General features: G+C 41.6%; 1 protein-coding gene across 1 annotated transcript in view; it reads left to right on the top strand.

The window, feature by feature from the left end:
- LOC311240729 (rho GTPase-activating protein 27-like) overlaps window positions 1-16,530 on the top strand; it is a 218,618-nt gene extending 202,088 nt beyond the window's left edge. The window contains exons 19-20 of the mRNA XM_084329302.1: window positions 3,772-3,877; window positions 12,189-16,530. Of these exons, the coding sequence (XP_084185428.1) occupies window positions 3,772-3,877; window positions 12,189-12,369 (287 nt within the window). The 3' untranslated portion in view covers window positions 12,370-16,530. The remainder of the gene's footprint in view (window positions 1-3,771; window positions 3,878-12,188) is intronic.
- Window positions 16,531-17,260: the final 730 nt, after the last annotated feature.

Genomic DNA, 17,260 nt, shown 5'->3' with positions numbered 1-17,260 from the left:
CCGTTAACGGCGTTAACGTGCTGCGTTAACGCTATACTAGTATCGCGCGATAATATAATTAACGCATTAATCTAAAAAAAAATAAAATTTTATTTTTTTTATTTTTTTACATTTATTTTTTTACCTTTATTTACCCAGGGTAGGTTCGCTGAGCACAGATGCTCTTTTTCAGGAACGCCCTGCTTCACATTCACACAGTTCCATTCACACCTGGGAGCTGCCCAGTACAACCACAGTTGACACCATTGGCCACTGAGCAACTCCACTGGAGCAGTTGATTCAAGCCATGTCACATAGTTCAAGTTTGAAATGATTCTTTCTGTTTTGGCTCCTGAGAGTGTGCTAGATACTGTACTGTACTGGTAATATTATTTATTTGTGTTAACTTCTGAATAAAACAACTTATTAAACACAAGTACATCTTATTGAACATTATTTTGATATTTCATTACCAATTATCATAGCAAAACAGCTTTTTCAAACAGTCTGTAATGCATTTTGGAAACGGGAGATGGGCTCATGGTGTAATGGGCCACCTGGCCTGAGAAACATAAGGAGGAAAGAAAAAGTAAGGACTTACTTCTGGTCATTATTTGGGTAGAACACACATATTTTGAATGCCTTCGGCAGGTTTTTTCTTTTTTTGAGCCATTTTAATCTAGATTTATCTAGAATCTAATCTGTGTTTATTCACATGAATCTAATCTGTGTTTATTCACATTATTTATATCTGTTTATTCACATGAATCTAATCTGTGTTTATTCACATGAATCTAATCTGTGTTTGTTCACATGAATCTAATCTGTTTATTCACATGAATCTAATCTGTGTTTATTCACATGAATCGAATCTGTGTTTATTCACATGAATCTAATCTGTGTTTATTCACATGAATCTAATCTGTGTTTATTCACATGAATCTAATCTGTGTTTATTCACATTAATCTAATCTGTGTTTATTCACATGAATCTAATCTGTGTTTATTCACATTAATCTAATCTGTGTTTATTCACATTAATCTAATCTGTGTTTATTCACATTAATCTAATCTCTGTTTATTCACATTCATCTAATCTGTGTTTATTCACATGAATCTAATTGTGTTTATTCACATTAATCTAATCTGTGTTTATTCACATTAATCTAATCTGTGTTTATTCACATTAATCTAATCTGTGTTTATTCACATGAATCTAATCTGTGTTTATTCACATGAATCTAATCTGTGTTTGTTCACATGAATCTAATCTGTGTTTATTCACATTAATCTAATCTGTGTTTATTCACATTAATCTAATCTGTGTTTATTCACATGAATCTAATTGTGTTTATTCACATTAATCTAATCTGTGTTTATTCACATTAATCTAATCTGTGTTTATTCACATGAATCTAATCTGTGTTTATTCACATGAATCTAATCTGTGTTTATTCACATGAATCTAATCTGTGTTTATTCACATGAATCTAATCTGTGTTTATTCACATGAATCTAATCTGTGTTTATTCACATTATTTATATCTGTTTATTCACATGAATCTAATCTGTGTTTATTCACATTAATCTAATCTGTGTTTATTCACATGAATCTAATCTGTGTTTATTCACATTAATCTAATCTGTGTTTATTCACATGAATCTAATCTGTGTTTATTCACATTAATCTAATCTGTGTTTATTCACATTATTTATATCTGTTTATTCACATGAATCTAATCTGTGTTTATTCACATGAATCTAATCTGTGTTTATTCACATTATTTATATCTGTTTATTCACATGAATCTAATCTGTGTTTATTCACATTAATCTAATCTGTGTTTATTCACATGAATCTAATCTGTGTTTGTTCACATGAATCTAATCTGTGTTTATTCACATGAATCTAATCTGTTTATTCACATGAATCTAGTCTGTTTATTCACATGAATCTAATCTGTGTTTATTCACATAAATCTAATCTGTGTTTATTCACATGAATCTAATCTGTGTTTATTCACATGAATCGAATCTGTGTTTATTCACATGAATCGAATCTGTGTTTATTTACATGAATCTAATCTGTTTATTCACATGAATCTAATCTGTGTTTATTCACATGAATCTAATCTGTGTTTATTCACATGAATCTAATCTGTGTTTATTCACATGAATCTAATCTGTGTTTATTCACATTATTTATATCTGTTTATTCACATGAATCTAATCTGTGTTTATTCACATGAATCTAATCTGTGTTTATTCACATGAATCTAATCTGTTTATTCACATGAATCTAATCTGTGTTTATTCACATGAATCGAATCTGTGTTTATTCACATGAATCTAATCTGTGTTTATTCACATGAATCTAATCTGTGTTTATTCACATGAATCTAATCTGTGTTTATTGACATGAATCTAATCTGTGTTTATTCACATTATTTATATCTGTTTATTCACATGAATCTAATCTGTGTTTATTCACATGAATATAATCTGTGTTTATTCACATGAATCTAATCTGTGTTTGTTCACATGAATCTAATCTGTGTTTATTCACATGAATCTAATCTGTTTATTCACATGAATCTAGTCTGTTTATTCACATGAATCTAATCTGTGTTTATTCACATAAATCTAATCTGTGTTTATTCACATGAATCTAATCTGTGTTTATTCACATGAATCGAATCTGTGTTTATTCACATGAATCGAATCTGTTTATTTACATGAATCTAATCTGTGTTTATTCACATGAATCTAATCTGTGTTTATTCACATGAATCTAATCTGTGTTTATTCACATGAATCTAATCTGTGTTTATTCACATGAATCTAATCTGTGTTTATTCACATTATTTATATCTGTTTATTCACATGAATCTAATCTGTGTTTATTCACATGAATCTAATCTGTGTTTATTTACATGAATCTAATCTGTTTATTCACATGAATCTAATCTGTGTTTATTCACATGAATCGAATCTGTGTTTATTCACATGAATCTAATCTGTGTTTATTCACATGAATCGAATCTGTGTTTATTCACATGAATCTAATCTGTGTTTATTGACATGAATCTAATCTGTGTTTATTCACATTATTTATATCTGTTTATTCACATGAATCTAATCTGTGTTTATTCACATGAATCTAATCTGTGTTTATTCACATTAATCTAATCTGAGTTTATTCACATGAATCTAATCTGTGTTTATTCACATGAATCTAATCTGTGTTTATTCACATGAATCTAATCTGTGTTTATTCACATTAATCTAATCTGTGTTTATTCACATTATTTATATCTGTTTATTCACATGAATCTAATCTGTGTTTATTCACATGAATCTAATCTGTTTATTCACATGAATCTAATCTGTTTATTCACATGAATCTAATCTGTGTTTATTCACATGAATCTAATCTGTGTTTATTCACATGAATCTAATCTGTGTTTATTCACATGAATCGAATCTGTTTATTCACATTAATCTAATCTGTGTTTATTCACATTATTTATATCTGTTTATTCACATGAATCTAATCTGTGTTTATTCACATGAATCTAATCTGTGTTTATTCACATGAATCTAATCTGTGTTTGTTCACATGAATCTAATCTGTGTTTATTCACATGAATCTAATCTGTTTATTCACATGAATCTAATCTGTGTTTATTCACATGAATCTAATCTGTGTTTATTCACATGAATCTAATCTGTGTTTATTCACATGAATCTAATCTGTGTTTATTCACATGAATCTAATCTGTGTTTCTCCAGAGATCCATGATTACAGCCAGAAGGTTTCCTACATGAGAGACTTGGTGAGGTCACTTCCTCTTCCCAACCACGACACCATGGAGCTCCTCTTCAGACACCTGCGCAAGTCAGTACACACACACACACACGCACGCACACGCGCACACACACGCATGCACACAGAGACACACACACACACACACACAGACACACAGACACACACAGACACACACACACGCATGCACACAGAGACACACACACAGACACACACACAGACACGCACACACAGACACACACACACAGACACACACACACAGACACACACACACTCACACATTAGTTGTTTATTGACAATAAAGTATAATCTATCTAACTAGAGTTACAGTTCACACAGTGAGCAACTTCACAGGAAGTCAAGTGACCTTGGAATGAGGAAGAGGAAAGATGCCTGAATGTGAATACAGTGCTTTAGCGCCACCTTGTGGCAACAGATGCACATCATTAAGCACGATGTGATCTGTAATCCATAATGTGTAATTTAGCTGACACATGAAGCAAAGTATCCACTGTCCTCTAGATCAGTGTTTCTCAACTGGTGGGTCGTGACCCAAAAGTGGGTCGTGGGCCCTTTTTTAGTGGTTTGCGGATGTGTGTGTGTGTGTGTGTGTGTGTGTAAAAAAAGAAAATAATAATCCATTTCATAATTTTTTTCCCCCCCACTACTACCTATCTTTGTGAAAGTGGCTTCTCAGCTCTGGTCCAGCTGAAGACAAAGCAGAGGAACAGATTGGACATTGAGCATGACCTCAGAGTTGCTTTGTCTACCATCACCCCAGACTTTGAGACTCTTGTCAGGAGCAAACAACATCCCCAGTTATCCCATTAGTTCCCTGGGATGTTAAGCTAAGAAGTCTGCTAAAAAGGATATATTATTTATTATTATAATTTTATTTCATTGTGTTTTAACTTTTTAGCCCTAGTTGCAATTTTGTTGCAACCCCAGTTATCCCATTTGTTCCCCCAAACGTACTGTAGGTCTGTTATGTTAAGCTAAGAAATCTGCTAAGAAGCATATATTATTTATTATTATTATTTTATTTCATTGGGTTTTTAGCCCTAGTTGCACTTTTGTTGCAACCCCAGTTATCCCATTAGTTTGTTTATTACTGCAAATATATATTTTTTTTTAAATCAGCGGTTCAAAGATTTGGGTCGCGACTTAATGACTAAGGAAAATGTTGGGTCCCGAGGCTAGACCCACCAGTTGAGAACCACTGCTCTAGATGATAATATCTCAGAGGAATTATAAAGCATGTGTCATAGGGCCCGACACATATCACTGGGTACCCAAGCTCTCTGTGGCATTTACACAGCCTCTCCTACTAACTCAGATTCTCTCTCTCTCGCTTCTCTCGTCTCTCTCTCTCTCTTTCTCTCTCTCTGGCTCTCTCTCTCTCTCTCTGTCTCTCTCTCTCTCTCCTCTCTCTCTCTCTGTCTCTCTCTCTCTCCGTCTCTCTCTCTCTGTCTCTCTCTCTCTCTCTCTCTCTCTGTCTCTCTCTCTCTCTCTCTCTCTCTCTCTCTCTCTCTCTCTCTCTCTCCGTCTCTCTCTCTCTCTCTCTCTCTCTCTGTCTCTCTCTCTCTCTCTGTCCTCTCTCTCTCTCTCTGTCTCTCTCTCTCTCTCTCTCTCTCTCTCTCTCCGTCTCTCTCTCTCTCTCTCTCTCTCTCTCTCTCTCTCTCTCTCCTCTCTCTCTCTCTCTCTCTCTCTCTCTCCGTCTCTCTCTCTCTCTCTCTCTCTCGTCTCTCTCTCTCTCTCTCTCTCTCTCTCTCTCTCTCTCTCTCTCTCTCTCTCTCTGTGCGCATGCGTGTGTATCGGAGCGAGTGTGTTTGGAGCGGGCAGGTTTGACTGAGCGGTTCGCGTGAGTTAAAACTTTCTGAAAGTTATTTCCATCTTCTATTGTGTGTCGATTATATATGTACGTTTTGTTTGTCTTTTGTCAGTGTTGTTCGTTTTAGTGTGTGGTGTGTTTTGGAGCGAGTAGCAGCCACCAGTTCTGCTGGTCGGTATGCCGCCCGCAGCAGCTATGAGTTTGGAGCGTCTGACGCGCAGACACGCTATAAAGCTCTTCTCTGTGTTTCCACTAGTGAGTCCTGCACAAAGAATAATCATTTCCAATGTTCCTCCTTTCATCAGAAATGAGGTCCTGGAAAGGGAACTGGCTAGACACGGGCAGATAGTTTCCCCAGTGAAGATGATTTCTCTGGGTTGTAGATCCCCTCTGTTAAAGCATGTGTTATCTTTCAGAAGACAGGTTTTCATGATTTTAAAAAATGAAAAAAGTGATCTGAATTTATCCATGAATTTTAGAGTGGATGACTTTGATTACACTATTTATATAACTTCAGACACTATGAAGTGCTTTGGGTGTGGGCTGGACGGTCATATGATTAGGTCCTGTCCTACTAGGAGGCCTGGGTCGTCTGATCAAAACACCGCCATCACCCAGGGCAGGTCCAAGTGGCTCGGGCACCAACAAGGGTCGGAGGAGAGAACCTCTGGGAGGAAAGGTACAGGAGAAGGTCTGGTGGAGAAGACAGGACAAGGTGAGAAGGTGCAGGGGGGGGGGGGCCTGGTGGAGGGAGTAGAACAGGGTGAGCAGGTGCAGGAGGAGAGGAGAGGCCTGGTGGAGAAGACAGGACAGGGTGAGAAGGTGCAGGAGGGGGAGGAGAGGCCTGGTGGAGAAGACAGGACAGGGTGAGCAGGTGCAGGAGGAGAGGAGAGGCCTGGTGGAGAAGACAGGACAAGGTGAGAAGGTGCAGGGGGGGGGGGGAGAGGCCTGGTGGAGAAGACAGGACAGGGTGAGCAGGTGCAGGAGAGGAGAGGCCTGGTGGAGAAGACAGGGACAGGGTGAGCAGGTGCAGGAGGAGAGGAGAGGCCTGGTGGAGAAGACAGGACAAGGTGAGAAGGTGCAGGGGGAGGGGGGGGGCCTGGTGGAGAAGACAGGACAAGGTGAGAAGGTGCAGGGGGAGGGGGGGAGGGCCTGGTGGAGAAGACAGGACAAGGTGAGAAGGTGCAGGGGGAGGGGGGGGGGCCTGGTGGAGAAGACAGGACAAGGTGAGAAGGTGCAGGGGGAGGGGGGGGGCCTGGTGGAGAAGACAGGACAAGGTGAGAAGGTGCAGGGGGAGGGGGGGGGCCTGGTGGAGAAGACAGGACAAGGTGAGAAGGTGCAGGGGGGGGGGGAGAGGCCTGGTGGAGAAGACAGGACAGGGTGAGCAGGTGCAGGAGAGGAGAGGCCTGGTGGAGAAGACAGGACAAGGTGAGAAGGTGCAGGGGGAGGGGGGGGGGCCTGGTGGAGAAGACAGGACAAGGTGAGAAGGTGCAGGGGGAGGGGGGGAGGGCCTGGTGGAGAAGACAGGACAGGGTGAGCAGGTGCAGGGGGGGGTGGACCTGGTAGAGGAGGCAGAACAGGGTGAACAGGAGGAGGGGGTAGACCTGGTAGAGGGGGCAGAACAGGGTGAGCAGGTGCAGGAAGAAAGAGGTTTGGTAGCGGAGGCAGGATTAAATGTGAATTCTAATTGGAAAAAAGTGGAGAAAAGGGGAAGAGCGAAGGCTGTTGAGAAGGTCACTGTGGTCGAGGAGGGTGAAGAAGTGGGAGGTCAGAAGACAGGGGTCGGAGGTGAAGAAAGAATCAGTTTGGGCAAATGCACTGGATCAGCTGCTGGAGAAGTAGAGTGTAGCATAAATGAGGAGGAAATGGAATTTGATGCTGATATTACCAAAATTTCCCAAAAAAGGAAAACTGAGGTCAGTCAATCTGACTCTAAAGCTAAAAAAGAGTGTCAACCTGAGCAGCAGGTAGACAGTGACAGTGGAGACTCTGACTTCAGTGATGAGGCGGAGTCTCTGCCTCCCACTCAGTCTCAGGCTGACAGGAGGGATGGGTATTCTTTAACTAGAATAAAAAGTTTTCTACAGGATACTAAAGGCTCAAGGGCAGTTAAGGTGGAAAGTTTTTTTCCTGATGTAAAGCTGTTTGTTGAGTCCGCTAAGTGGCTAATGAAACGCAGTGACAGGAGTGACGAAGGTTTCTCTGATCAGGAGATTTATCGTTTAAGGAAACATGTGCAAAAGTCAAGATCAAAAATCTCCAATGATGGTTAAGTTATCTGGTCTCCTTTTATTATTTTATGTCCTGCAATTTGGATATTTTCTCATGGCAGAATTTAAAGTAGGTACCCTAAATTTAAATGGTGCAAGAGATGATGCAAAGAGGGCATCTCTTTATCAACTAATGGATTTAAAAAATATTGATGTGATGCTTGTCCAAGAGACACACAGTACTGAGGATAATACAGTGGCTTGGAAAAGGGAATGGAATGGGGAAATAGTTTTAAGCCATAACACCAGTACTAGTGGTGGAGTGGGGATTTTATTTTCCAGACAATTTTTGCCGCAGTCATGTGAGATTGAGGAGGTTGTAAAGGGACGTCTTTTAAAAGTAAGAGTGTTATATGAGAAGGTGAAAATGGTATTTATTGTTGTTTATGCCCCAAATATTGGTTTGGAAAGAATGTGTTTTTTAGATTCTTTGGCTGATGTTATTAAGGGTTGTGATAATGAAGAATTTTTATTTCTGGGAGGGGATTTTAACTGTACTGTTAACCCCGTTTTAGATAGGAACCATCAAGAGCCTCACTCTGCATCTCGTAGTCGTCTCTCTAGGGTGATTGAGACGTATGAGCTGAGTGATGTGTGGAGACGAATGCATAAAAAGCAGAGGCAATACACATGGGTTCATACTAGAGATAATTTATTATCATTGGCCAGACTTGATCGGTTTTATTGTTTTAAACACCATTTTAGTGTTTTTAATGATTGTTATATAACCCCTGTTGGTTTTACTGACCATTCTCTTGTGTACTGTTCTGTTTTTATCAAGTGTGTAAAGCCACAAAGTGCTTACTGGCATTTTAATACGTCTCTTTTAACTGATAAAAATTTTGTGGACGCTTTTACCTTCTTATGGAAGGTTCATAAGCAGACAAAGGCCAGTTTTATCTCACTACAGCAGTGGTGGGATGTGGGGAAGTGCAAAATTAAGCAGTTCTGCCAACAGTACACTCTAAATGTTACTAGGGATATCGCCAGGTCTATGAAGGCTCTGGAGATTGATGTGGAGGAGCTTCAAGAGCTAGCAGAATCCACAGGAGATCGAGGCCATATTGGAGCTCTCAAAGTTAAAAAGTCTGCTCTGGCTGACCTGTTAGGTATTTCAGCACAGGGTGCTCTGGTGAGGTCACGTTTCAGAAACATCTCAGAGACGGATGCATCTTCCCGTTTTTTTTTCGGTCTGGAGCGCAAGAATGGGCAGAAGAGGCTCATCCACAGCATGCGCTCAGACACAGGTCAGATACTGTCTGAGTCCACTGACATCAGGAGGCATGCTGTGGGTTTTTATAGTAGCCTTTTCCAGTCTGAACTTGGAGAGGAGCAGGAGGAATCTCATGGTTTCTATGAAGGCCTACCAAAGGTAGAGAAAGAGTCCAGTGCAGAGTTGGAGGCGGATGTGTCTCTTGATGAGCTCCATACTGCCCTGCAGAGCATGGAAAATGGGAAAGCTCCGGGTATAGACGGATTACCTGTTGAGTTTTATAAGACCATGTGGGCAGTGTTGGGAGAAGATCTCCTGATGGTGCTCGGAGAGAGTCTTATTAGAGGGCAGCTGCCGCTGAGCTGCAGGAGGGCAGTACTCACACTGTTGCCAAAGAAGGGAGACTTAATGGAGATCAGGAACTGGAGACCTGTCTCACTTTTGTGTACAGAATACAAGCTCCTCTCCAAGGTGCTTGCTACCAGGCTGAGAGAGGTAATGGGGCAGGTGATCCATCGTGACCAGACCTATTGTGTGCCTGACAGGTTGGTCAGTGACAATGTGTTTCTGATTCGGGATTTTTTGGACATCTCTAGTGCATTGGGTTTGGAAACTGGTCTTATTTCCATAGATCAGGAAAAGGCTTTTGACAGGGTTGAACACCAGTACTTGTGGAAAACTCTAGAGGCCTTTGGTTTCAGCCCAGGTCTCATAGCCAAGATCAAGGCCTTGTACAGTAACATTGAGAGTGTGCTTAAGATTAATGGTGGTTTGAGTGCTCCTTTTAAAATCCAGAGGGGTATTAGGCAGGGGTGTTCATTGTCGGGAATGCTGTATTCCCTGGCATTTGAACCCCTGCTACACAGGCTCAGGGCAGGCATCTCGGGGGTAAGTGTCCCTGGTTGTATTGCACCTTTTAAGCTTTCAGCATATGCAGATTACTTGGTTATTTTTATAAATAAACAAGAGGACATCAATGTGTTAGTTGAAAATGTGGGACGTTTTGCTTTGATTTCCTCGGCTAAGGTCAATTGGGGGAAGAGCGAAGCAATCATGGTGGGTACGTTGTGCAACAGACTCACTTTACCAGGGGGCCTGCATTGGAAAAAGGGAGGTTTCAAATATCTGGGAGTGTTTTTAGGGGATGAGACTTTTAAAAGGAAAAACTGGGAAAATGTACTGGAAATAGCTCAAGGCCGTTTAAAGAAATGGAAGTGGATTGTGCCAAACATGTCGTATAGGGGCCGTGTTCTGGTAATCAATAACCTAGTGTCTTCTAAATTGTGGCATCGTCTGATGTGTGTTGATCCCCCAATAGACCTTCTCCCTAAACTTCAAGCTTGTTTTTTAGATTTTTTCTGGGACAAGCTGCACTGGGTGCCCCAGAGTGTTTTGTACCTGCCCAAGGAGGAGGGTGGGCAGGGTCTTGTGCATCTGTGCAGTAGGGGTGCAACTTTTCGACTCCAGTTCATTCAGAGACTTTTTTATAGACCAAAAGACTTGGTGTGGAGGCCGGTGGCTTGTGCCATACTGCAACAGCTTGGAGGGCTGGGACTGTCGAATTCTCTGTTTTTGATGGATTTTAGCGTGCTCGTTTAAATGTTCTGCCTGTTTTTTATCGTGTACTTTTTAAAACATGGAGTTTGTTCGATAAAGGACCGCTGGATTACTCAAAATCACTGTTCTGGCTTTTGAAGGAGCCAGTTGTGCTGGGAGCACGTTTGGACGTAGCTGGTGGGCCAGGTCTGACATTTTCCGGGCAGCTCTGCAGGTCAAAGATCACCACACTGGGCCATGTTGTGGAATTGACAGGAGCGAACATGGACAATGCTGCTGCTCTTGCTTCACGCCTGGGAGTGAAATCCATCAGGACGGTCAGCATGATGCTGGGAAAATGGAAGCAGGGGCTCAGTGAGATAGAACGTTGCATGTTGACAGAGTTTAAAAACGGGTTTCTTCATCCTAGTGATGAGGATATGTTTCCTAGTTTTAAGCTGCAGCCTGATTTAAAAAAATTGCACAGGGCCTCTTTTAGCAATGGGAGATGTTTCTGGTGTGTTTTTTGATGAGGGTGATGGAAAATGTTTGTACAGACTGTTAGTCAAGGTTCTCAACAAGGAGAAGCTCAACGGGAGAGGTGACACTCCCTGGAGAGCGCACCTTGGTCTCAGTGATGAGGTGAAACCAGAGTGGCGAGCACTGTACAAACCACCGTTATTCAAAAGAATTGGCGATCTGCAGTGGAGGGTTTTACATGGTATAGTGGCTGTCAATTATTTTATTTCCATATTGAACCCTAACGTCTCACATGACTGTCCTTTTTGTGCGCAAAGGGAAACAGTTTTCCACTGTTTTCTGGACTGTTCCAGGCTGCTGCCTCTGCTAGGGTTACTAGAGAGACTTTTCCAGTCCGGTGAAGAGGTGTTCTCGAAAGAGAGGTACATTTTAGGTTTTAAATACTGTAGAAGGGAAAGAAGCAAGTGTCATCTTTTTAATTTCATTTTAGGGAGAGCAAAGATGGCTGTGTATCTCAGTAGGAGGAATAAGATAGGACAGATCTTGGATCATAATGCTGTATGTCTGTTCAGAAAAATGATCAAAGCCAGACTGAGCATAGATTTTAATTATTATAGAGCATTGAACAACCTAGATCAGTTCACTGATATATGGGCACATAAAGGAGTGTTGTGCTCTGTAATGGAAGATGAGTTGGTGTTGGCAATTGAGCTGATTTGAGTTTTTTCTTTGTTGTGGTTGGTTTTTTTTGTTGTTGGTGGTGTTTTCTTTTGTTGTTTTGTTGTTGTTGTTGTGCTTTTAAGAATGTATGGTCAAATTGTTATTGAAAGAAAGACGAGTGTTATACAGTTGACTGTGTAACACTTTTTGTTGTAATGCTGGAATGATTTATAAATAAAGTGTTGTTAAAATTCTCTCTCTCTCTCTCTCTCTCTCTCTCTCTCTCTCTCTGTCTCTCTCTCTCTCTCTCTCTCTCTCTCTCTCTCTCTCTCTCTCTCTCTCTCTCTCTCTCTCTCTCTCTCTCTCTCTCTCTCTCTCTCTCTCTCTCTGCAGGGTGATAGATCATGGTGAATCTAACAGGATGTCGGTCCAGAGCGTGGCCATAGTGTTTGGTCCCACGTTGCTCCGGCCACAGACGGAGTCGGCCAACATCACCCTCTACATGGTGTTCCAGAACCAGATCGTAGAACTCATCCTCAACGAGCACCAGACTGTCTTCCCTCCGCGAGCCTGAGGCACCATAAGACCAACACACTGTCTTGTACAGATAGTCTTCCCTCCGCGAGCCTGAGGCACCATAAGACCAACACACTGTCTTGTACAGATAGTCTTCCCTCCGCGAGCCTGAGGCACCATAAGACCAACACACTGTCTTGTACAGATAGTCTTCCCTCCACGAGCCTGAGGCACCATAAGACCAACACACTGTCTTGTACAGATAGTCTTCCCTCCGCGAGCCTGAGGCACCATAAGACCAACACACTGTCTTGTACAGACTGTCTTCCCTCCGCGAGCCTGAGGCACCATAAGACCAACACACTGTCTTGTACAGATAGTCTTCCCTCCGCGAGCCTGAGGCACCATAAGACCAACACACTGTCTTCTGCAAATAGTCTTCCCTCCGCGAGCCTGAGGCACCATAAGACCAACACACTGTCTTCTGCAAATAGTCTTCCCTCTCCGAGCCAAACCACAAAACCAAAAAAAGGAACTAGTTCTGAGACCTGAACATTTGGAAAATAGTTCCAATCTGAGGTTTCAGGAACCTTATAGAATTTTCTTTCCTGAGACACCTCTCTATTACTGTAGAATATTGAGTAGATCAATTACATATTTGATCACATAAGACATATATCCTAGAGGATTAATTATAGACCATGAGACATCAAGAGGATTAATTATAGACCATGAGACATCTAGAAGATGGATTATGGACTGTGAGACATGTAGAAGATGGATTATGGACTGAGAGACATCTAGAAGATGGATTATGGACTGAGACCTGTGGAAGATGGATTATGGACTGTGAGACATCTAGAAGATGGATTATGGACTGAGAGACATCTAGAAGATGGATTATGGACTGAGACCTGTGGAAGATGGATTATGGACTGTGAGACCTGTAGAAGATGGATTATGGACTGTGAGACCTGTAGAAGATGGATTATGGACTGTGAGACCTGTAGAAGATGGATTGTGGACTGAGACCTGTAGAAGATGGATTGTGGACTGTGAGACATCTAGAAGATGGATTATGGACTGAGAGACCTGTAGAAGATGGATTGTGGACTGTGAGACCTGTAGAAGATGGATTGTGGACTGTGAGACCTGTAGAAGATGGATTGTGGACTGTGAGACATCTAGAAGATGGATTATGGACTGAGAGACCTGTAGAAGATGGATTGTGGACTGTGAGACCTGTAGAAGATGGATTATGGACTGTGAGACCTGTAGAAGATGGATTGTGGAGTGTGAGACCTGTAGAAGATGGATTGTGGACTGAGAGACCTGTAGAAGATGGATTGTGGACTGTGAGACCTGTAGAAGATGGATTGTGGAGTGTGAGACCTGTAGAAGATGGATTGTGGACTGTAAAACATGTAGAAGGCCAAGGCTTCTCCAGAGCGATCTGTCTTTGATTTTTTATTATTATTATAATTTTGTATTGGAAACAGAGTTAGCCTCGTATGGCACGGTAGCAGAGGGAACACTGTACTGTGTAGACATGAAGTGCACACTCAGCCTCTCACTTCAGTCTGAAAGGCTGGCAGCCGCACTTCTTGAATGTACAAGTGCTCATTAACCCCTTGCTTTACCAATAACAGATCTGCCCGGGTCACTGGTCTGTGATAAAACCTCAAACAAAGTCGTTCTTTTCTTTCCAAAGTTACAGTATTTATTTAATCCCAAAGACATGATGTAGAAATGTTAAGCTTGTGGACAATTTGGTCCAATTCAGCCGTAGATGTTCTGGTTCGGAGCAGCTTTGTAGCTGCTACCATCTGTGCTTTGGATCCATCCCTTCTGTTTATCCACCAAGTCGGGCAAACGATGTGGGAGAGACGTGATGTTACAATCACAATCAAAACCAAAAGTGGACTGAGTCACATTATCTTTGTTAGAGCGCCGTAGAAAACAACATCATCATCTTGTTAAACAGTAGTGAAGACATCGTTTCTGTCATGTGTGAGTGGGTGTGGTCTATGGTCAGGTGTGAGTGGGTGTGGTCTACGGTCAGGTGTGAGTGGGTGTGGTCTACGGTCAGGTGTGAGTGGGTGTGGTCTACGGTCAGGTGTGAGTGGGTGTGGTCTACGGTCAGGTGTGAGTGGGTGTGGTCTACAGGCAGGTGTGAGTGGGTGTGGTCTACAGTCAGGTGTGAGTGGGTGTGGTCTACGGTCAGGTGTGAGTGGGTGTGGTCTACAGGCAGGTGTGAGTGGGTGTGGTCTACGGGCAGGTGTGAGTGGGTGTAGTCTACAGGCAGGTGTGAGTGGGTGTGGTCTACGGTGAGCAGGGTTTTCCTCCACTGAACAAATTCATAGCTGACTAATAGTCTTGTAGGACTTTGTTGACTAATCAATTAGTTGATTTAATGGACAGATCTGTACGTGTTTCCCACGTGCAGCCATGCAGAGGGACCTCTTTAAGGGAGATGTCATCACCATCACTTTTTAGAAAGAAAATATTAAAGTCTGCTCTTTTAAGACCAGTTGCAGTGCAACTATAGTAAGTTCAGACCTACTGATTAATCGACCAAGAGGTGGCAGTTAAGGTACCTTAATTTAAGTTAAAGGGAAAAATGTATTGGAAGAAACTTGGAGTCAGGGGTTATATATGAGGTTATATAGGAATGTATTTTATTCTTTGTCACAATGACCATGCTAATCGCCAACAAATCAAATCTAATTTTAATAATTGAATCATCATTACTTGTTTTTTCCTGCACAGGAAGATGCTTTCCAGATCAGTATATTAAATACCAAGTAGGAGGTTTTTTATACATTTTTGTATTGTTTTTATTGTAAATGAACCAGACTGGATTTTGTATATACACTGGATTGTAAAGGAATCAATGGGAATAGCCGCTGTAGTGTATTGAGACAGTGGTTCAAAGTTCCCGGTTAGATTCCGACTCCTCCCGGGCAGCATGTCAAAGTGTCCATGAGCAAGGCACTCACCTGACGAGCAGGTTGGCACCTTGCACCATCCTCTGTGTGAGTGGGTGAGTGAGTGAGTGAAGGCCCTCCCATAGTCGAGCGGACTACACGGACTGGACTCGCGCCAGTTTACACCAGTTTACACCTCGCGCCAGTTTGTGTGACACCAAGTGGGCGCCGCGGACGTCCGCGCATCAGAAAATAGGAGCTTCGCACTTGGACTCTGCGTTGGGTCTGCTTTGAGTACCCTTTGGGTCAGCTTTGAGCCTGCGGGAGTCTGCTCCGTGTACGGTCCGCTCGACTATGGGAGTGAGTGAGTGAGTGAGTGAGTGAGTGAGTGAGTGAGTGAGTGAGTGAGTGAGTGAGTGAGTGAGTGAGTGAGTGAGTGAGTGAGTGAGTGAGTGAGTGAGTGAGTGAGTGAGTGAGTGAGTGAGTGAGTGAGTGAGTGAGTGGGTGAATGTGAGGCATAAGTTGTAAAGCGCTGACAGAATCTAAAACTGACAGTCTGGAGTTTTCCTTCTGTAAGTGGATCTAGATAAGAGAACCTGATAAACGCCGGTGGCCAGTTGCATGAAGCTTCTTAACCCTTTCACTACCACACTACAGAAGGTTAACCCTTTACTATCACACTACAGACGGTTAACCGTCTACCTTCTGTAGTGTGGTAGTGAAATGGTTTTAATTAAAGTTTAGAATAAGATTAGTTGCACAAATTCATCACAAGTCCTGTCCTTAGGATGTATCCTTACTATTTAAGTTTTCATCCTTAGGTCTATTTTTTTATCCTAAGTAATTCCTTAAAACCGGTTAGGCGTTGTACAATTACCCTTAGCAACACAAACTTAAGGAACCCAAAACAACCACTTAACCTCAACAAGTCTACAACATGGAGTACTGGTGGGATTGATTATTTTGTCGCTCTGTTGTCATATATTCTTTAAGATACTTCATTTGTCCTTTTCGCTGCAAGATTTCCTGTGTTTAGTTTATGCATTATGGCTACTGTAACAAAATGATAAGGTTCTAGAGCTTTTCCCAAGCATTCTGTTGCTATGCCGTTGCCAGGGGGACAGATTTGGCCCCTGTTTACTTCCTGTCAGCAACTGTATTCACAAACATTGCAACAGTATGTGTAAGTCTCCAGAAATCCTTGGTTAATATTGCTCACCTTGGCAACTGTGTAATATTCAGTTGAACTGTGGCGAACAGAACTGTTCAGTAAACATAGTATTTTTCCTTGCCTAAGGAATCCGTTTGAGGTTTTTGTTGCAACTGTAAATTTTTAGAAAATGTTCTAAATCTTGTAAAAATAAGACCTTAAGTGAACTCTTAATGAGAACAAGGACACAGTGTCATAGATGAGAAGCACTCCCGTATATATTACTTATATATATTGAACTGGTCTTATATATATATATTGAACTGGTCTCTTACACAACAAGTGCCATGACTGTCTCTCCTCCAAATCACCAAAGCCAATAGCTAAACAAGCCAGTGTCAATAACTAGCTAACGTAGCTACAGTATAAACACGGTCATGGGAGCAGCAACAGAATGTCACACGTCCCTCTGGTTTCAGAATCAGAATCAGATTTCTGGCTGAGTAGCTCACGTTCACAATATTGATTGAACTCTCCCAAGACTTTATTTATTTATTTCAGATCCCCATTAGTCACTGCCTCAGCAGCGACTATTCTTCCTGGGGTCTGGATACAAACATATTTAAAATCAAACAAGAATAATCAATAAAACACCAATAAAATATACAAACAAACGTTCTCTACGTTGAAATCTAATGGGATTTTTAACCCTTTCACTGCCGCACTACCAAACGGTTAACCCTTTCACTGCGACAATACACAGAAGGTTAACCCTTTACTATCACAGACGGTTTTCTGTAGTATGATAGTAAAGGGTTAACCTTCTGTAGTGTGGTAGTGAAAGGGTTAAAGACATTCGGGTGGAATTGCCT

Source organism: Notolepis coatsorum, assembly GCF_963971535.1.
Source record: "Notolepis coatsorum genome assembly, chromosome: 14".
NCBI lineage: Eukaryota > Metazoa > Chordata > Actinopteri > Aulopiformes > Paralepididae > Notolepis > Notolepis coatsorum.
Note: the sequence above shows the minus strand (reverse complement) of the source record. Positions and strands in the feature narration are given on the sequence as shown.